This window comes from Erigeron canadensis, chromosome 8 (assembly GCF_010389155.1).
Source record: "Erigeron canadensis isolate Cc75 chromosome 8, C_canadensis_v1, whole genome shotgun sequence".
In the NCBI taxonomy this organism is placed as follows: Eukaryota; Viridiplantae; Streptophyta; class Magnoliopsida; order Asterales; family Asteraceae; genus Erigeron; species Erigeron canadensis.
The window spans coordinates 48452942-48472868 of NC_057768.1; the positions used below are offsets into that span (position 1 = coordinate 48452942).

Consider the following 19927-nt stretch of genomic DNA (forward strand, 5'->3'; position numbering starts at 1 on the left):
ATATATATATATATATGCAACCTGGGAATGGTTTCATGCTCAGTAAGAGAACCCTAATCGGAAAGAACTGGTACCGGTTATATCTAACTTTCGACATACACACATGAGAACGTGTTTGAATGAAATCTGGCGTTGATAACAAAAAACAATGTTAAGAGTATCAACACAAGATATTTCGTTTGTAGAGAGGTGTCTGGAAATGAGAAAATCAAGAAAGAAGTATTAGAAGATTACAGCATAAACTTGCATCAAATAAAACACTATAATCTGTTATAAACTTATAATAGAAAACAATGATCCTAATATCCAAAGTAAAATAACAAAATAGCAACTATTGAAACAGACCTGTAAAGCTGTTTTGAGCATTGAGGAAGAGCATCACCAAAAGTTCTTTTATGTAACATCTACTTCGAAAGAAATTTCTCATATTTGCTAACACTGATGGTCTACAACCAAAGACACCAGTGGCAATGTCAACACCAGCTGAGCATGAGACATTCATTAGCTAGAAGTTCATGCAAACCGGCGTATGCATAACCTGCAAAAACAACCCGTTCAAGCAGCTCATATCAATCACACAAACCCACATCTTGGAGAAAACCCCAGATCTAGTCATTTAATCAGCAGTGTAAATATGAGTCCAGCTAAAATGTGCACAGCTGTATGAAATCAGAGACTCGGTAGTTGATACAAATTTCATGGATGCCATATTTATAACGATCCAATAATCACCCTCGCATGCAGATTTTGGGCAAGTGATTGCAATACTTCAGTCGCAAGAGGCAGATCGCAATAAAAATAACAACTCTACAGGTAATAATGATTATAAAGGAACGACAGTAGGAAGAAACACAGGGTTTAAGCTGGTAGATCAATGCGACTTTGTAATTCCCAACAGTTTTCAACTATCATTTAATTAGATTTGGAATTCTTGGGGAAAAATATATAAAATATTCTATGTCAAATCTGTAAGGTGTGTATGTAGTAAAGAATGCCAAATAGGGTCGAAAGGATAGTGGACGATTTTGAAGAGCTAAATGCATGCATCATTCCACGGATGTAAATAAACAAATAAAAAAAGTAACCACTCTGACCAATTCATGTAAGCTGGTGAAAATACCAACAAAAAGCATTAAAGTTCATTTCCAGAAAACTTAGATTACTCTACAAATACTGATATGATATCAATAACATAATTTTTTTTGAATATCGGAGTTGAGAGAAAGCCATAATAAGCAATCTCAATATGTAGAAATATTTTATGAAAAATAAGGTAGTTGCAGCAAAGAGCAAGTTGTAAACCCATAAACCGTCTAATTACAGTGATACAGTCATTTCTCTATGCACTTTCCCTGGCTTTGTGCATGTTTGGATAAGATTTGAAAGAACCGTCGTGCCTATATTTGTTTAACTTAATTATTTTTGTGTGGCATCCATTTCACATTTTATGCTTCAAGAAGAGATGATTATGGCTACCAAAAATGAGAATTAATATTGGGTGCAAACACACCTGGTCTGCAAGAAAGTATGTGCACTTGTAACACACTGCATTTGTCTGTCATTAGGAGCTCAGTGGCTCCAATAACAGAACATTCAGAATCTTGCACAAGACTCCTGCACCAGAAAAAGATGGGAATGCCAATAAAGACTCACATCAGGTGGAACCAACTGCACTACAATGCTACATGGAAAAATGGAAGTCAAGATAAGTATGCAGTGGTAGTAACAGGATATATGTCATTTGTTACCATAGGTTGTAACTGTAAGTATTTTACTTGTAACCCGGTGAGTATATACTGAAGTTCATTTTCATTTCTGGAAGAACAAAATTCATCACAAAAATTCCAACTAATTGTTAACTGACAACTGTCTTAATTAAGATGCCAATTGATAATGTCTTCTAACCTATGTAGGTAAGTGCCTATTTGTTATGAAAATTATGGTCTGCCTAAAATGTAGGCCTAAAAAGGAATGAAGAAACATGGCAGAATCAAAGGTAAAGATGACAAGAAAGAAAAGACATGTGCGAGGAAATAGAGACATTCAAGTTAACGTTACCAATAACAATCTGATGTGATAATAACTGATCATAGATTTCCAACTGAAATGTGATAATCAGCAGCCTGCGCGGTCCCTGATCCTTGTTCAGCCCACAAAACCTGAGGTATTCTGACACATTTCCGGGACTACAAAATAATCAAAATATATGATAAGAAACAGATACAGCCATATTAACAACCAACCTCTAATTGTACCGAAATAGGAAATAAACTTTCTTGATACAATAACTAACCCCCATCAGTAACAAGTATGTGTGGCCGATAACTAAACATTATGATACATACCGTGTATCCCAATGAGTAGGGAGGTCATTCAAAATCAGGAAAAAAAAAATCCTAGAAACACATAAAAGAAAAGAAAGATTGTAACAATAAACCATATTAAAAAGCAACCAACCAGGATCTTCAAGCATCACCAATTCATTGGTTTTATATCTTATAAAGTCCCTAATTCCTAAAACCTGCAATTCCCTAATTCTTGTCATAATTATATGACTGAAAAATAATCATAAATAAAATATACGGAGAACAAATTCACGAAGATTAAGAGCTTGAAAAAAAATTAATAGAATTTAAGAAAAGAAACCTTCAACAAAATAGTACCTATAACAATAGATGGATAGCCAGGAAACAAAAAATGATTAGAATATAAGAAAAGAAACCTTCAACTAAATATTACCTATAACAATAGATGGATGATTATAACCAGTTAGAGATTTCTAACTAAAAATGTGATAATCAAAAGCCTATGCCGTCCTAACTCCTTGATCAATTTACAAAATGCAGAGTATTCTAACAGAACTTCGGGGTTGGAAAATAATCAAAATATATGAAACAGATATACAATTAACCAAAATTTTTAAGAAACAATGTACCATCAACGGTGGTCTTACAGTTTAATAAATTGTCACTAACGAAAAGCTACCAAGGCCTTTTGATCTTGGAACAAACAAAAATACCCATGAGTAGAACAAAACAGAGCAACTATAAATAAATCTTACTCTATACTATGATATGAAAATCTGTTGAGTAAACTACAAAATGAAAAGGTAAATAATTGACCAACAACTACATCTTACTCCACCCTGGCCCCCCGTGAAAGGAACATACATGGGCCAGCCCGTCATGATAAGACATTAATATGACCATCACAGCATGACGACAACACATGGAATTAAGCCATACTAACGACAAATTAAACCAAGAAATTTAGGTCTTGAAACATCATCAATTGTTGATTGTCTTGCTTTTGTAGAATATCTGAATACGTATAAATTAACAACCCTGAAGGCATTAAACAAACGAATCACCAATAAAACCAAAAAGGGGGAAATATCGAACAGAAAAACAAAGCCACCTGACATCATAGATCGAAACGTATGTTTCTGCCCATCAGCAATATTGCCCGACGGATGAAGATGTCATAATATTCCAAACAGTAGGTTAAAAACCACTAATAATGACAAGTTGTGGTTAGCAACATGCAAAATAGTGCATATCACCCGAAAAAGAAAACATACCTGCGTACGGTCATATAAAAGGCATTTAAACGAAATAACATGTTCAAACGAATCCAAAAACTTCAGTGCTACCATGTTCCCAATCTTCTATTTTCTGGAGTCTGGACCATCATTATGCAGAGACTGCTAACAGACTAATACCCCATATAATACGGCTAACAAAGAGACTTCATGGCCAATAACTGCCAACCTGTCCATAGTTTCCCGTGCATTCACTCTTACAGGAACCTCGCATTGAGAAGGTAACAAACACATCTATATTAGTAGCTGGAGTATTATGATGCAAATAATTAGTTACTAGTGGTTGAAATCCATGTTGTGCGGTGTGGCCTAAATTGGCATGCCATACGATCAAGAAACAGAAAATAAAAAACTCTGGAGTTGTCTTTCATATTAAAAAAAAGTCCAGTCCTTCACTTGCTAGCGCAGTGGTAGGACACCCGGAAGTTGGAGCGAGGGTCACAAGTTCGAATCTCATCTCGAGCATTATGGCTGGCCAGGTTTCTTGGCGGAGCGAGTTGAATTTACCGGGTGGGGCGGGCGGGGGGAGGGAATCGGGTAGGCCCACGGTATTCAGTCCGGATACCCGTGGTCCGGCCCTTCACTGTTCTATAAAAAAAATATATAAAAAAAATAAGAGTCTAATTCCAGTATATCTATTAAAACCAGTTTCATGTTCATATTTAGCAAAACAAGCACTTCCTTTATATAAAAATTTTGATTCAGTCTACCTTTAAAGCTAAATCCATATGATATCAAACAGTCCATTTATGGTCTATTTATCGAAGTTGATCACATGTACAAGGGTATAATTGTACCCCATAAAAACAGAACTTGCCTCATTACATATTTTAACCAGTCTTGTTTTAGCGCTAGTTCTATATGATATCGAGTCGTACATCTCATGTCAACTTGTTGCAAGAGAATTTTGTGACTACATAGATTCTTCTAGTAGGGAGGAATTCAAAAGCAACTGAAACTTTAGTAACATAAGCAACCCAAATAATAAAATGTCAAAACCACAAAAGATAGGAGAAGTCAAATGCAAATGCAGTCCCCACAACAAGAACAACCTACATACAGATGATCAACCCTCGAGTACAAGCCTAAAAGTACAAGAAAAAGTTGAAACACACATTTAGGTGCTCTAGTATGCGAATTCAAAAGTAATTGAATGGCTCAAAACATATGTAACCCCATTATTAAAAACACCAAAAACCACATAAAGTAAAAGAAGTCAAAAGCTAATGCAATCTTCACTACAAGAACCCTAAAACACACAATTAACGGTCAAGTACAAGCCTCAAAGTACAAGAGAAGCTGGAACGAGTGTTCAGGTGTTCTTGTAGTGGGGTATAAAAAAGCAACTGAACATTTTAAAAACGTATCCAACCACATTGTCAAGAAAACGTAAAAACCAGAGTAAGTAGGGGAAGTCAAAGGCTAAAGCAAGTTCAAGTACAAGAACCTGCATACACATAATCAAACCCTCAAAAGCACAAGCCTCAAAGTACTAGAGAGTTGAAACAAGTGTAAATCTGTGTTCTAGTAGTGGATGAAAGCAATTGAAAACTTTATAAGCATATGTAAAACCAGTCCCCATTAGCAAAACATGAAAACCACATAAAATAAGGGGAATTCGAAAGTTAAAGCAATTCCCAGTACAAGAACCTGCATACACATGATCAAACCCTCAAGCACAAGCCTCAAAGTACTAGAGAGTTGAAAGAAGAGTAAACCTATGTTCCAGTAGTGGATAGATAATACAAAAGCAGTTGAAAACTTTATAAACATATGTAAAACCAACCTCCATTAGCAAAACATGAAAACCCATAAAATAAGGGGAATTCAAAAGCAGATGCAAACCCCTCTACAACAACAGTCTAGATACACACAATCAACCCTCAAGTACAAGCCTCAAAGTACAAGAAAAGTTGAAACGAGTGATTAAATGTTCTAGTAGTTGAGAACTGCAAATGGTGGATACCAAAACCAAATTAACAACCTGAAAGTGTTCGCTTCAGAGAATGTGAAGCGGGTGTGTAAGCCTTCTCATAGACGAGGATTATGGTTTGTTGAATGTAAGGTAGCACGTTTCCATATAAAATAGGACTTGCCAAAATATGAAAATAACTATCATTATTATAGCAGGTATATGGTAATACTTAGTTAATATGAAGCATAAGACAATAACAATTTGTACCGAATTATATCCCAAGAAACAATTTTGAGGGCCTTAGTGACGTAAAGTATATAATTATACCAAGTATATCATCATGTTAAACCAATGTGAAATAGATTTCAAAAATTCTTTAAAAAATCTAATATTATCTTAATAAAGAAAAGTTAAAAAATAATAATAATAATCATTCAAATGTTGTAAAAAAAACAAATAGATGTAGTAACGTACATGATGATTTTCGAATGAATCATGATAATATCTGAATCTTGAACTGGTATGAATTTACTTCTCCATTAAAGGATATGAAACAAACAAGTCGTGCAAGAAGAGACCCAAACCAACAATGCATAAAATCTGGAGTTAACAGAAAGTGTTTATCATTGAGAGAGTACAGCAATGAGTCCACTCCATGTAGAACTATAGAAGTACCTAAAAAAAAAGTAAAAAACCATAAAACTTAACGAGACTGGCAGTATATCGACAATAAACACACAGATTCTGCATTACCTCTCAAAGAAAAATCATCATGCAAGCAAATGACTGTCCATGGCATATACAAAATAGAAAATGTGTATTGTATATGTATCAATCTGTTTTTGAGGAAAAAAAAATCTCACTTGAGAAGACAGCTGACATATATGTATCAATCGGTCTTTGAAACAAAAAAAAAAAAAGTCTCACTTGAGAAGACAGCTGACACAATTGTTGTAGATGTTAACTGATTGTACATTTGTATTGTATATGTATCAATCTGTCTTTGAAAAAAAAAAGGATAGAAAATGTGATAATCAGAAGCCTATGGTCCTAACTCCTTGGTCAGCCAACAAAAGTCCAGAGTATTCTGATATAATTTCGGGATCGTAAAATAATCAAAACATAACCACAATTAGACGAAGCAATGTACCATCGTAAAATAATCTACTGGTCTTACAGTTCAAATCAGAGAATCAATAATCATCCAGCTGCAAGATAATGAAAAGCTACCGTTTTTAATCCTGGAAAGAAACAAAAGTACCCATTGAATCTTACTCCACCCTATAGATACAACTACCACAACCCGGTCATGCTGCAAAATGTGACGTCATGAATTCTTTGGTTTTATGTTATCGTCCAATGAAGTCCCAAAATCCTTGAACCTGAAATTCCCTAATCCTAGTTATACTTTTGTGATTGAAAAATGAACATGGTTGAAGAAATAAGAAAAAGAACCTTTAAGCAGTAACAGATTACTTCCAATTTGAGTTTGATCATCAAAATCTTCAATGGCATTAATGGTATCCGCCTACCTGGTCTTAGTTTCTTGAACCTAAACTTACTTGATCACAAAAAGAATCGAACATACTATGAGCAAAAAAAAGGTAACAGTAAGAAAGTAATAGAAGCCTCGGCTTAACCTTATTGCTAGAGGGTACAGGAGCTGGTGGCTGGCCAGCAACCAACCATACATGCACGAAGCAACCATACCAATGGAACTGATGTTATCTGGTCATAACTTCTTGAACCTACAATCACTCGATAACAAAAAATAATAATTTATACAACATTTATTGTATGCTTAAAACAGTAACTGTAAGAAGGAGCATGAACACTTACAGCAACGGGATGGCTAGGAAGTGATATAGCAGAACAGCAGGTGCCATTAATTTTTTTGATAACCAACCAAACCCTGCAAATGCAAATAAAAATAATCTGACTACTCTGTATTGGGTAAAGTACAAAATAAAAAAGTAAACAATCGACCAACAACAACCATCTTACTCCACCCTGGCCTCCTATGAAAGGAAAAACACGGGCCAGTCCGGCGTGACAAGACATTCATACGACCATCCCAGCATGACGACAATGCATGAATTATACCATACTAACAAAAAGGGGAAAATATGGTATAGAAAAACAAAAATCATCCGACGGCATAGATCCAATTGTATGTTTCTGTCCCGCAGCTATATAACCAAAGTGGTAAAGATGTCTTGGATTCCCAAACAGAAGGTTAAAAACCACTAATAATGAAAAGCTGTGGTTATGTTAAAATATAAGTGGCATGCAAAATAGTGTATGTCATAAGGAAAGAAAACATACCTGTGTATGGTCATATAAAGGTATTTAAACCAATACTTGGTTAGTGAAAAGGAAAGCATGCAATCTGTCTTCAAATTTTTTCATATAGGCAGATATAGAACTTCTTCGTTCTCCAATTCAACTCCAGTAGCATAATCAGACGAATCCACTATCTGCACTGCTACCATGTTCCCAATCCTCTATTTTCTGGACCATCATTATGAGACTGCTAACAGAGTTATCCCCTGTATGAACTGCTAACAAAGAAACTTCATGGCCAATAACTGCCAACCTGTCCATAGTTTCCCGTGCATGCACTCTTACAGGAACCTCGCATTGAGAAGGATCAGTAACAAAAACATCTATATTAGTAGCTGGAGTATTATGATGCAAATAATAACTAGTTACTAGTGGGTGAAATCCATGCTGTGCGGTGTGGCCTAAATTGGCATGCCATACGATCAAGACACAGAAAATAAAAACTCTCGAGGTGTCTTTCATATTATAAAAAAGTCCAATTCCAGTATATATATTAAAACCAGTTTCATGTTCATATTTAGCAAAACAAGCACTTCCTTTATATAAAATTTTGATTCGGTCTACCTTTAAAGCTAAATCCATATGATATCAAACAGTCCATCTATGGTCTATTTATTGAAGCTGATCACATGTTCAAGTATATAATTGTACCCCATAAAAACAGAACTTGCCTCATGACATATTTTAACCAGTCTTGTTTTAGGGCTAGTTCTATATGATATCGAGTTATACATCTCAAGTCAACTTGTTGCAAGAGAAATTTGTGACTACATAGATTCTTCTAATAGCGGGGAATTCGAAAGCAACTGAAAATCTAGTTATATAGGCAACCCAAATAATATAAATGTCAAAATCACAAAAGATAGAAGAAGTCAAATGCAAATGCAATCCCCACAACAAGAACAACCTGCATACAGATGATCAACTCTCGAGTACAAGCCTCAAAGTACAGGAAATGTTGAAACACATGTTTAGGTGCTCTAGTATGCGAATTCAAAAGCAATTGAACAGCTCAAAACATATGTAACCCCATTATTAAAAACGCCAAAAACACATAAAGCAGGAGGAGTCAAAAGCTAATGCAATCTCCACTACAAGAACCCTAAAACACACGATCAACAGTCAAGTACAAGCCTCAAAGTACAAGAGAAGCTGAAACGAGTGTTCACATGTTCTAGTAGTGAATTGAACATTTTGAAAACGTATCCAACCCCGTTATTAAGAGAACATAAAAAACAGATTAAGGGAAGTCAAAAGCAAAAGCAATTCCGAGTACAAGAACCAGCATACACATGATCATACCCACAAGCACAAGCCTCAAAGTACAGGTGAGTCGAAACAAGTGTAAACCTGTGTTCTAGTAGTGGATAGAACATACAAAAGCATATGTAAAACCAACCCCCATTAGCAAAACATGAAAACCACATAAAATAAGGAGTATTCAAAAGCAGATGCAAACCCCTCTACAGCAACAGTCTAGATACACACGATCAACTCTCAAGTACAAGCCTCAAAGTACAAGAGAAGTTGAAACGAGTGTTTAAGATTTGTTATAGTTAGGGAATACAAAAGCATTTGGAATACCAAAATCAGAAGAAAAAAAACGGGGAAGCCCAAAAGTTAAAGCAATCCCCGCTACAAGAACAAACCTAGACACACACAATCAACTCTTAAGTACAAGCCTCAAAGTACAAGAGAAGTTGAAACGAGTGTTTAAGTGTTCTAGTAGTTGAGACCGAACTGCAAAATCGATTGAAAACTTCAAATTTAAATGTAACCCCAGATGTCATAATAGACTGAATGCGTAATTCCATGCAACAAGAACGACCTAGATACACAAGATCAACCTCAAAGTGCTCGTTTTCAAAAATATAAATAAGCGAAGATTATTTTTTTTTTTTTTCTTGAATGTAAGGTAGCACGTTTTCAAATATAATAGGATTTGCCAAAACAACTTTTATTATTATATCAGGCATATATAGTAATACTTACCAACAAACATTTAACAGATGTTAAGTAACTGATTCTAACAAGATTATTGTCATGTTAAACCTATTTGAAATAGACGTCGAAAATTCCTTAAAAAAACTAATATCATCTTAATAAAGTAGAATTAATATTAAACAATAATAAGAAGAATAGTCATTCAAATGTTGTGAAACTAACAAGTAGATGTAGTGAGCGTACATGATGATGATGATTTTCGACTGGATTTTGATGATATCTGGATCTTGAAACTGCTATGAATCTTGTTCTCCATAAAAAAGATATCGAATTTAGGGCTTGAAACATCATCAATTGCTGCTTTTGTTTATTTTCTTGAAAAAAGAATCAGGTTTATCGAAATCAAAACCCTAATTAATTACAATTACTACTCTAATCTATAGATACAATCGATTAATGTGTGTGGGTGGGTGGGTCGGTGAGTAGTTGATGAAGAATGGGAATGAATTGTGTGATGTGATTTTACTGTGTATTTATAGATATGGGTATATCGCGTTTTACCAACGCTACGCGGTAATTATTTTTACGCTCGCCTGGGGTTTTACAACGGTCTAATAAAATCTCAAATGTCTTTTACGCGGTAATTATTTTTTCCCCCTTAACTCATTATTTTTGTTATTTTTTTTTTATTTCACTTTTTATAATAGGGCAATTATCTATATCTAAATATTAAACTTTTACGAGTCACAAGTCGACTCTTACGAGTCGAGTCGATATAGACAAAAAACGAGGCGACTCACTGGGCGATTCTTTTTTCTCCTAACTCTTACGTGTCGCGGTGTGAATTTGGAGCGAGTCGCAGATTTATGATTGTCGTAGTTTGATAGTATTGTTATATATTATATATCATATTTATAGTTATATTATTTTGTATACTATATATGTATTTCTGTCTTACTTTAATACGAATTTGGAGATAAACTGTAAGTTTATTACTCAAAAATATCGAATATGTAATATTTTGGTAATGTATTAAGATAATCAAGTTATATTTTGTTTATAAATACGTCATATATATAATTATACATTATTATGTAATATATAAAAATGTCCTGACTCTTACGAGTCGAGTCACGTTTCGAGGCAAAAGTCAAAAATCAAGTTTTTTTACTCGAGGCAAAAGTTACGAGTCGACAACTATGATCTATACTACCTTATAAAGCATTTACCCCATCTCATTTTCTTAAAAAAGAATTTGAACTTCCTAAATTACCCCATCTTTTGTCCATTAGTTTAAATATCATATACTACTTATAATACCCTATAATCTCATCAACTCATTTTTTCTCTCTCTCCTCCACAAATCATTTTATTCCTCTAATTCATTCAAAATCTTTTTATCTCAGAAACCGTACATCGATATATTATAAAAATTATATGGGTATTCTTAAAATTCCATGCTCTTTCATTAGAGATGTTATTCGATATATTTTCAATGAATTTTTAAATCCGAGGGAGGGAGCCCGTACGACTAAGGTCGGAGCCCGTCAGATAGATTACCTCATCACTGCTCACCCCTATGACCTATCACACTTTATGACCTATCATCTTACCATTTTACAGCCGCATTGCACGGGCATTTGGAATTACCATATAATGTATATCTGAATTCAATAAATTTAAAATGTTGAGTATTTAATTTTATTCATCTACAAAAAGTATCTAAGTATTAAAAAAGTATTTTATTAATTATATAAATAGAAAATCCAGGCAATAATCTCCAAGATTATTACAAATAAAATAATAAAATCTCTAAGATTACTAATTAAATTTAAAATCTCTAAAGATTACTAATAATTAAATAATAAAATCTCTAAGATTATTGTTTGAATTTTCCTATTAGTTAATTTGTAAATGTTGGTTAAAATTAAGAAGTAAATTAATAGGGTATGGTATTCGTTTTTTAACCTAAAAACTAAAGTTATTAAAGGTTAAGGCTAAATACTTTTTAACGTATTATTAGTTTGTTGAAATACGATTCGATGTGGGAAGCCCGACCAGATAAAATGACTATACTTACAAATTTTGCCAATATCTACTTATTTTTATCAGTCACCTTCAGCCAGAGACATTAAGACTGTGAGTCCTTACGGACTAGTGGGTAGTGATTGGCTTATCCAGTAAGGTACAATATTTGCAATTAACTAATTATGTTAACGTGTTTTCACTGAAATCATGAAAACTTGGTACGACTTTCCTAAATATGTGTTTCACTCCTTGCACAAATCTGGTACCATGATTAGATGTCGAGTACAGTTTGCATCACCCAAGAGCCATGGGTATTTACATTCTTCACTTTCATAAACATGGCTTACTTCCATCAAATGTAGACACAAGTTTCAATAACATCATAATGCCTGGCTTATGTGAAAGATGTTAAACATACCAACATAGGATCTTGTATAATCACATCTTTCAACATTCACCAATGAACTCAAATCCTAACAAATATATGAAGGAAAATCACCATTTACCAGGCGATTGAGACAACCTCGATTACCTGCCTCATGTTTGCCATGGGGACATGCAGGGGTGACACTCCTGACTCCTCCTTTTGTATGACCATTAGCCAAGTTTGAGTCAACATTCATGAAATGAAGACGGACTGGAAAATGATAAAAGTGAACAAGATATTACAACTACTCAGATCAAACTTTTTCTATATATGGCTATTAGATATAAAGTACACGCCTTTTAAGCCTATAACCATTCAAGAATTCTCTGATAAATGCCATCACAATAACAAAACATAAGAGAGAAAAAAGCCCACCACATCACATATCTGTATAAATTGCTGATCAGATTTCTAAAAGCCAAGGAATGGTGGCAACGACATATACTTTTAAGAGGTATAGCAATGGAGGTCTTCACAATATTCACAAGCCATTGCATCAACCATTTACCACTAAATTCATCAGCAAATCATTCCAATAATCTATCGGCCCCGGCAAACACCAATGCAAACAATCATACTGAACTTTAGCCTTCTTATCTTTCGCAAAAGGGTAATAGTGTCTATACGGACCTGGATGCCCGTCTGGTCTCACCAACGAAAGAGGCATCACATCAAGAAGTTTTATCTTCATCCCTTTCTCAGAAGCTTGAGCTTGAGCTTTTGAATATTCTGGTATTTCAACCTCTCGAAGGATTCGGTTTAAATCAGTCAACCCAAAATCACCTTCATTAGCAGGAACAGTTCTATCACAAGTCCCGCCACTTGACCAAGATCCATTTTCAAAATGGTCCGGGGTTGAAGTTCTATAAAATATCATACCTTTGTGATTGGAATTCATAATGAATTCAAACAGGCGCTTTAATATTTTCCGGTAAGCAAAGTTGATACCAAGATCTGTGTACTTGTTTCCTTCACAACCATGGCAGCCCAAAATGGAATTGTTTTCATAGTAGATAGTTGTCTTGATAAACCATTTACCGGAAGAAAATAAGATGTAGTCCCATGTGTGAAATTGTTCTGTCCATGTTTTGTCAAGAATGTCCATGTGTAGTTGGATTTCCGAGGAGGAAACACCGTCGACATCTTCAAAAATGTTGGCTTTTGCAAGGAAAGGAGACCATATAACTGAGACTGTAAGGTTGTAGGAGGGAAAATGCCACTTTCGATTCTTGTAATCTTTATCGTGGTAGAGCTCAACAGCATCTTCTACCTAATTGAGACAAGATACATTAATGAGACAAGCTTTAAGATTTTGAGTTGTACTATATGTCATCAATTCCCAAAGAAGGCAAGAAATGTTTTTAAGGGGCTCTGAGTTGGATCTGCATTTTGATTATGATTATCTGATTATTGTGATTTGAGTTTTTAAATGGCTTCTTTCCTACTTTTGACTCCCCATACCCCGCATTTCTGTGGGACTGGGTATTGTCGTTGTTCCTACTTCTGACTATCTGGACTCAAACAATCGGTTTTATAACAGCTGCAACAAAGCTGATTAGGAGTAAAATAAAAGAAAATGTCATGATTGATTATTTAATCTACCTGTACTTCAAAAAACTAGAATTGGTCAAACAATCAAACATATAGATATCTGACTATCAACTCCAAACACCAGACACCATCCAAACAGTATTTTCTACAAGACATGTTAATGGAGTTGATTATTTGATTCTGATTATTCAACATCACATAATCACTTTCAAGATGCAGACCCAAACACCTTCTAAATTGGACAAATACATATGTTACTCACAATTCATCCAACTTAAGTTATACACAGTTTAGCTAATTCAACTTTCAACACACAGATGTTTCCTCTTTAATTGTAAAGCCCGTCACTCTTTCTCCCTTTTCCATTCGCGGGATCCAAAAAATAGATCTTTACTCATATACAAATCTCTCTTATAACTTAGACAATCAATACATATTAAACCAACATAATTCAAAATGTCATTCAGAACCATTAATTAATTAAAACCAAAAACACCAAAGATGCATATATCTTGACAATAAACTATCATCAACCTTAAAAATAAAGACATGTAATGAAATTCATATAAAGTTGGCATTTTTACCTGAGATAAAACACAAAGGAAGGATTGAAGATGATTCCGGGTTATCGAATCACCAACAAAAGCCCACGATTTATCCCTCATCATTTCAAGAAATTTCTTCGCATCAAAACGAGGCAATTCACAAGCTTTAGGACGCCATCTCCAATACATATATCCGGTGTCTGGCCTCCCATTTCCCATGCAATTTTGATGACTTTCAATCCATCTACAAGTATTATTCGTGTACGCTGGACTCCCCGTATCCGGTACCCATTCACCATCAAAGATATTACAACTTCCTGATTCATTATCTGCACAAAAATAAACATATTCAGTTCCAGTTCACAACCTAATCAAAGAGTACTAAATCTTGCATTAAACCTACAAATAGTAAAAAATAATCAGGTTTTTTATATAAGAAAGTCACAATTTAATAATTCATCATCTTCACACAAACCTTGTACCATATACATTAAAAAAAATTTGTACTTTCTACACTTTTACAGCTGATTACATAAAACCCATAAATTCTAACCTCTTTTCTAATTCGAGAAACACAAGTAAATACAAGTAAAATCTATAAATCCAGATTTAAAAAAAAAAAAAAGGAAGTACCTTTAGACTGAAATTGTTTCAATTCTTTGTAGGGTTCAACAAAATCTTCAAGAATCTGGTCGATATCATTTTGAACAACAGGAGGGGTGTTAATTTTATTATCAGAAACATTAGGGATCACATTTGAAGATTGTGAAAAAAGAAGTCTAAATCCAAACCCAACTAACAAAATACAAAACCCTAATTTGCAAACAAAGTGATTTTGCTTATTATTATAAGCTGATTTCAACCAGCTTTGTTTCATTTTTGGTCAGTCAGTCAGTCCGTCAGTGTGTGTGTTTTGTTTCACAGTCTGAAATGAATCTGATGGGGATTTTTACAAAATGGATGGTTGATGGATTTTTGTGAAGAAAATGAAATTATTACAAAAGAATGTGACAAAAATGATACCGACAAATGACGATATGGGTTGTTTATCTTTAATGATGATCAGATGGGAAATTGGGAAGAGTGAGCTGAATTATTGAGGAAAAAACGAACATGTAAAATTGGATTTTATGGCTTTTTCCTTTTTCTTTTTATTTTCTAATTTAGAAATTTGTTTTTTTTATTTTCGAAAATACAACACATAAGCATAACGAGAGCAGGCGAAAAATTGCTTTCTAAGAAAATATTTGATATGACACGTATAAAGAAAGGGAAATCATTAATCTATTTATAATCTATTTATAAGAATGATCTAAAAATTTCCTAATTATTAGTTTTAGATATGTATAAAGTCAAGGGACAAGATTATGAAAAATAATTAGTAGATAACACATGTCACATTTTTAGAAAGGTTTTTAGGCTTATCTTTAAGAGTTATTATTATTAATATAAAGAAATGGTATATTTTTTCAAAATCATCTTATAAAATTTTTTAATATCTTATTAATATGATTATGATACTTGATAAAATTAAAAATTGAGATTAAAAGAGATAATTAATAAGTTATACTTATCATATAATAATAATATTAAGAGAATTATTATTTTTATAAAGATATATAAACTCTCATGCTTATAATACATATTTAAAAAAGGATTCTTTGGTTTGTGGTTTAAGAAATGAAAATAGTTGTAGACACCTTTTTAGCCATACTTAGTTGAGGGGAGGGAACCGAGCGCGAGTTCATTGCGAGATGGAAGGGAGATGGCGAGCTTCGGCTACCACTGCAGCAAGTTGGAGCGAGATGGAGGGAGGGCGAGATCAAAGCTCACTGAAGGTTGGAGCGGAGGGGACCAAATGTGACCGTTGAGAGGCTAAAAATGAAAATAATTCAAACCTGCAAGTGACCGTTACAGGGACCAAATGTGTCAAATTTTCGAAGTCGGGGGTTTCTTTTTGACCCAGAAATTTACACTCCCCCATTGTTATATATATACATACACAACTATATTTACATCACACAAACATATATACACCATATCTTAGCCAACAAATCATGGATCCTAAAATGAAAAACACAAATACAAAGATGCAAGGTCGTGGACGGGCTAATCGAAACAACACCGGTCTAGCAGGCCATCAACAACCACCCACTCGACAACAATATCGGCTGCCAAAACAAACGATGCGACAACAACAACATCAAGTACCAGTTGATCCATTTCATGCGAGTGGGTCGACCTCGCAACAATACTATTGTTAACAACAACATCAAGTACCAGTTAATATTTGTGTTAGTTTTTAATCGTATTTGTGTAACGAACTTATTAAATAATATTAATGTTAGTTTTTAATATAATTTGGTTAACTATATTGTTAAAGGGTTTAGAATGCAAATTTTTAATGTTAAGGATAAGTATTGAAACTTTTAAAGAAAATGTTGGGAGTATCGGATGCCACTAAAAAAGGTTGAAAAAAAGGTTGGAGGGTTGAAATGAGGTGGAGTAATTTGATTGGTTGGTTGAAGAAAAATGGAAAGGTTGGAGCCTTCGGCTCCCTCCCCCCTAATAACGCATATATATTCGTATAATGTAGCAGAGTGGAATATTTGGTAATTGACGATAAATGGTAGTGGTTATGAATCGTCATATTTTCTTCACGATTTATTTTGTTCAATGAATTAAAACTATACAAAATTTTAAGATAAAAGATAAGCGTTTGTAACTAAAACTAATGTAGTGTTTAAAAACTAGGTAGTAATAGTTGATTAAAAATGAATACTCCATATTACGAGCATACTAGCTAATCAACCCGGATAACTATCCGGATATGATTAATAAAGTATAAATAAAATTTGTGTATCTGATTACACTTAAACTAATTACATATTACCAAACTCGTAAAAGAGCCTAAACTTGATTAAAAAATTCCATATACACTTGACTTTGAAGTCCACAAAACTAAGTACTCGTAATAACAAAGCTCAAATTGCAATCAACCCAGGTGTATACACGTAAATTTTGATGTTCGCCTAACTCAAACTTATCAAAACAAAATTACATTCATAAATAAACTCATTTACAACCTACTGGTACAACTTCCTCAGGCAAATACGAATCAAGAATGGCAGTTTTGAGCGAAATACAAAGCTCTGGATTGTTGTGGTGATGTCCCTGTTAAAACTTAAAACATATAACAAACTCGTCATCTAAAAGTTCAAGCATTAAAAATGATGTAATAAAAAAAGTGCAACTGATAACCATAATGTAAAGCAATTCCATTTGAACTTGTTAATGTAATAAGTGAGCTAAGGTAAATCCAAATTGGCGTGCCGCTCTTTTTCTATTACATGCCCAAATCCCAATATGAGTCTAGCGCTCGTATAACCATAACTTATTTCCCTAAATGTAAAGCAATGTCTTTTGCTCTTTTATCAATTACATGCCAATTAGCGGCCTAACAAACCGGTATGGCGGAACAAATGAAAATGGTGATAGCATCATAATAAATTGGTTGTGTTGTTTCATTATATACCAAACTTAGGGGTTGGCAATGGATGGATGGTGGGTGCATTATAGCCGCGGTGCCACGACGGAACACCGCCGCCAACGCTCCACCACGCGTGGCGGGGTGAGTTTGAGTGGTCACACCACGCGTTCCACCACTCACAAGGTCCTGGAATCGATGCATGCAACGGTCGGATTTCGAAAATGTAGTAGCCGTTTGCCTTTTTTTTTTTTTTCTTTTTTTATCTTTTCACTTTCCTATATATACTACTACTACATATTTACACACACAACTCTTTCAAATACTTTCTACTACTACTAAATATAAATCTCATTTTACCACAATCTACCTTCTTCCATGGCTAACACTCCAATGAATTTTCAAGTCCACCTAAATTACTACTCCAGACACCGCACTGCAGTAAACAACGTCATTCAGAGCGTGTCTGAAAACAAGGCGGCTTACCAAGCCCGGATCAACCAGTTGACGGCTCCCAATCGGGTTCTTAATCGCAATGAAAGTGAGTATCTCACGTATCTTCGTCAGAAGATGGATTGGCTGAATCAAGTTATTTGTCAGCTTACCACCACCTCTTCGACTTTGACCACCACGCTAGGCCATGGGGAGTACTGGCAAGGCAGTGTCGGTAATGGTGAAGATGTACATTACTACTCTGACCCGGGGGAGGAGTACGTATCTCCTCCACCTGGCAACGTTGTCGAGTCACCCGAACCATACCGTTACATTCATCGTAACAACGGTGATAGTACTGTCGACTCGGACTATTCCGATGCTTAGTATTTATGTATTTTAAATTTACTATGTTAGTTATGTTTTTATTTGTCATGTAATGTTTCGTAATGTTTTTTAAGTATTATGTATGTTTTATTTTGATTTATTATGTAATGTTTTTAATTTAATGAAAATTTAATGTTTAAATAAAATGAAAATTGTAAAATGAGTGGTGAAGTGAGTGGTCGGATACCAACAAAAGTTGGATGAGTGGTGAGTGAGTGGTGGAGTTGATGTGACATAAGATAATTGGTTAGAAGTGAGTGGTGAAAAAATGTTTAAATGATGGGTTGTCAACCCTCTTACAACTGTTATGTCACACCTTTTGTTTGCCTTGAAAATACAATGTAGTAGCTTTTTGAATGAGCCATTAACTTCCTGCAGAAGCACCCGCTTCAACCAAAAGATTAACACACTAACATCGCATCAATACCGGCAAGAATCTTCGATCATCAAGTAAGAGTTTTAATATTACAAAGAACAAATTAAAAAATAAAGTAGTGAAGAAATTCCATTGTTTTAGATTTAAACCACTTCGCTCTATAGATATATTCCATTACAGGAGTGGGAGGCTAAACTTTCTAAAATGTTTATCATCTTATTGGCTTACTCAAAACGCAATAAACTCGTTTTTCATACATTGTGATAGCATTGTTTTACATTTAAACCACTTCGCTCTCAAAATAGTCAAACCAGAACAACAGCACTCGTTAGTCAAATAGTAGCAAAAATCAAAAGTATAAATTGTTACTACTAAGCTACAACTTAAATTAGTAAATTTACAGCATATAATGGACCTTACAAAAGATCCCATCATTTAGGAGCTGGCAAAAGATTGGGTTTTTTTTTTAAAGGTAGAACCAAGCGTAATCATATTATCTATCTCACTATCATATAAATTACCGTTATTTTTGAATACACTCATTTCTTTGAGACATAACATCAAACACCTTGTGAGCAACCACCATCCTTCATTCTTGCAATAAACCAAAATCACCATTAAAACACCAAACCAATTCATTCTTGTACTTTGAAAAAAATAAATGAAAAGATAACCTAAATTGAATTTGGAAAGATACCTTGAAAGGATGTGGTAGGTGAACAGAGAATATGAAACATGATGTCGCCGATAATATATATCCAATATTCCAATATCCTTCGACAACCATCAGATCGAAGCAGAAGAACCAATTGGGAAATTTTCAGATTGTATAATAACTCTGACAAACCCTAAACTAAAATGGGGAAGAAACGTTAAAGATGATTTTTTTGG

At 34.2% G+C, this 19927-nt stretch overlaps 1 protein-coding gene and 2 long non-coding RNA genes across 5 annotated transcripts; all 3 read right to left on the minus strand.

Moving 5' to 3' along the window:
- Window positions 1-183: 183 nt before the first annotated feature.
- LOC122580518 lies at window positions 184-6344 on the minus strand. Of its 2 annotated transcripts, XR_006320812.1 has the most exons (5): window positions 6270-6344; window positions 5991-6191; window positions 2059-2186; window positions 1511-1614; window positions 184-538 (listed from the first exon to the last, which is right to left on the minus strand). It is a non-coding gene; the product is annotated as an uncharacterized LOC122580518 (long non-coding RNA). The 2 variants fall into 2 exon arrangements; XR_006320811.1 differs by lacking the exons at window positions 5991-6191; window positions 6270-6344 and having other exon boundaries at window positions 2059-2266.
- A 6150-nt stretch (window positions 6345-12494) lies between these two features.
- Window positions 12495-15438, minus strand: LOC122578107 (protein trichome birefringence-like 23). The gene is made up of 3 exons (XM_043749989.1): window positions 14988-15438; window positions 14394-14683; window positions 12495-13528 (listed from the first exon to the last, which is right to left on the minus strand). The coding sequence occupies exons 1-3, from the start codon at window positions 15229-15231 to the stop codon at window positions 12755-12757; spliced, it is 1308 nt and encodes a 435-aa protein (XP_043605924.1). The 5' UTR covers window positions 15232-15438; the 3' UTR covers window positions 12495-12754.
- A 1959-nt stretch (window positions 15439-17397) lies between these two features.
- Window positions 17398-19927, minus strand: LOC122580145. Of its 2 annotated transcripts, none has more exons than XR_006320751.1 (3): window positions 19734-19927; window positions 19558-19623; window positions 17398-17537 (listed from the first exon to the last, which is right to left on the minus strand). It is a non-coding gene; the product is annotated as an uncharacterized LOC122580145 (long non-coding RNA). The 2 variants fall into 2 exon arrangements; XR_006320752.1 differs by having other exon boundaries at window positions 19558-19630.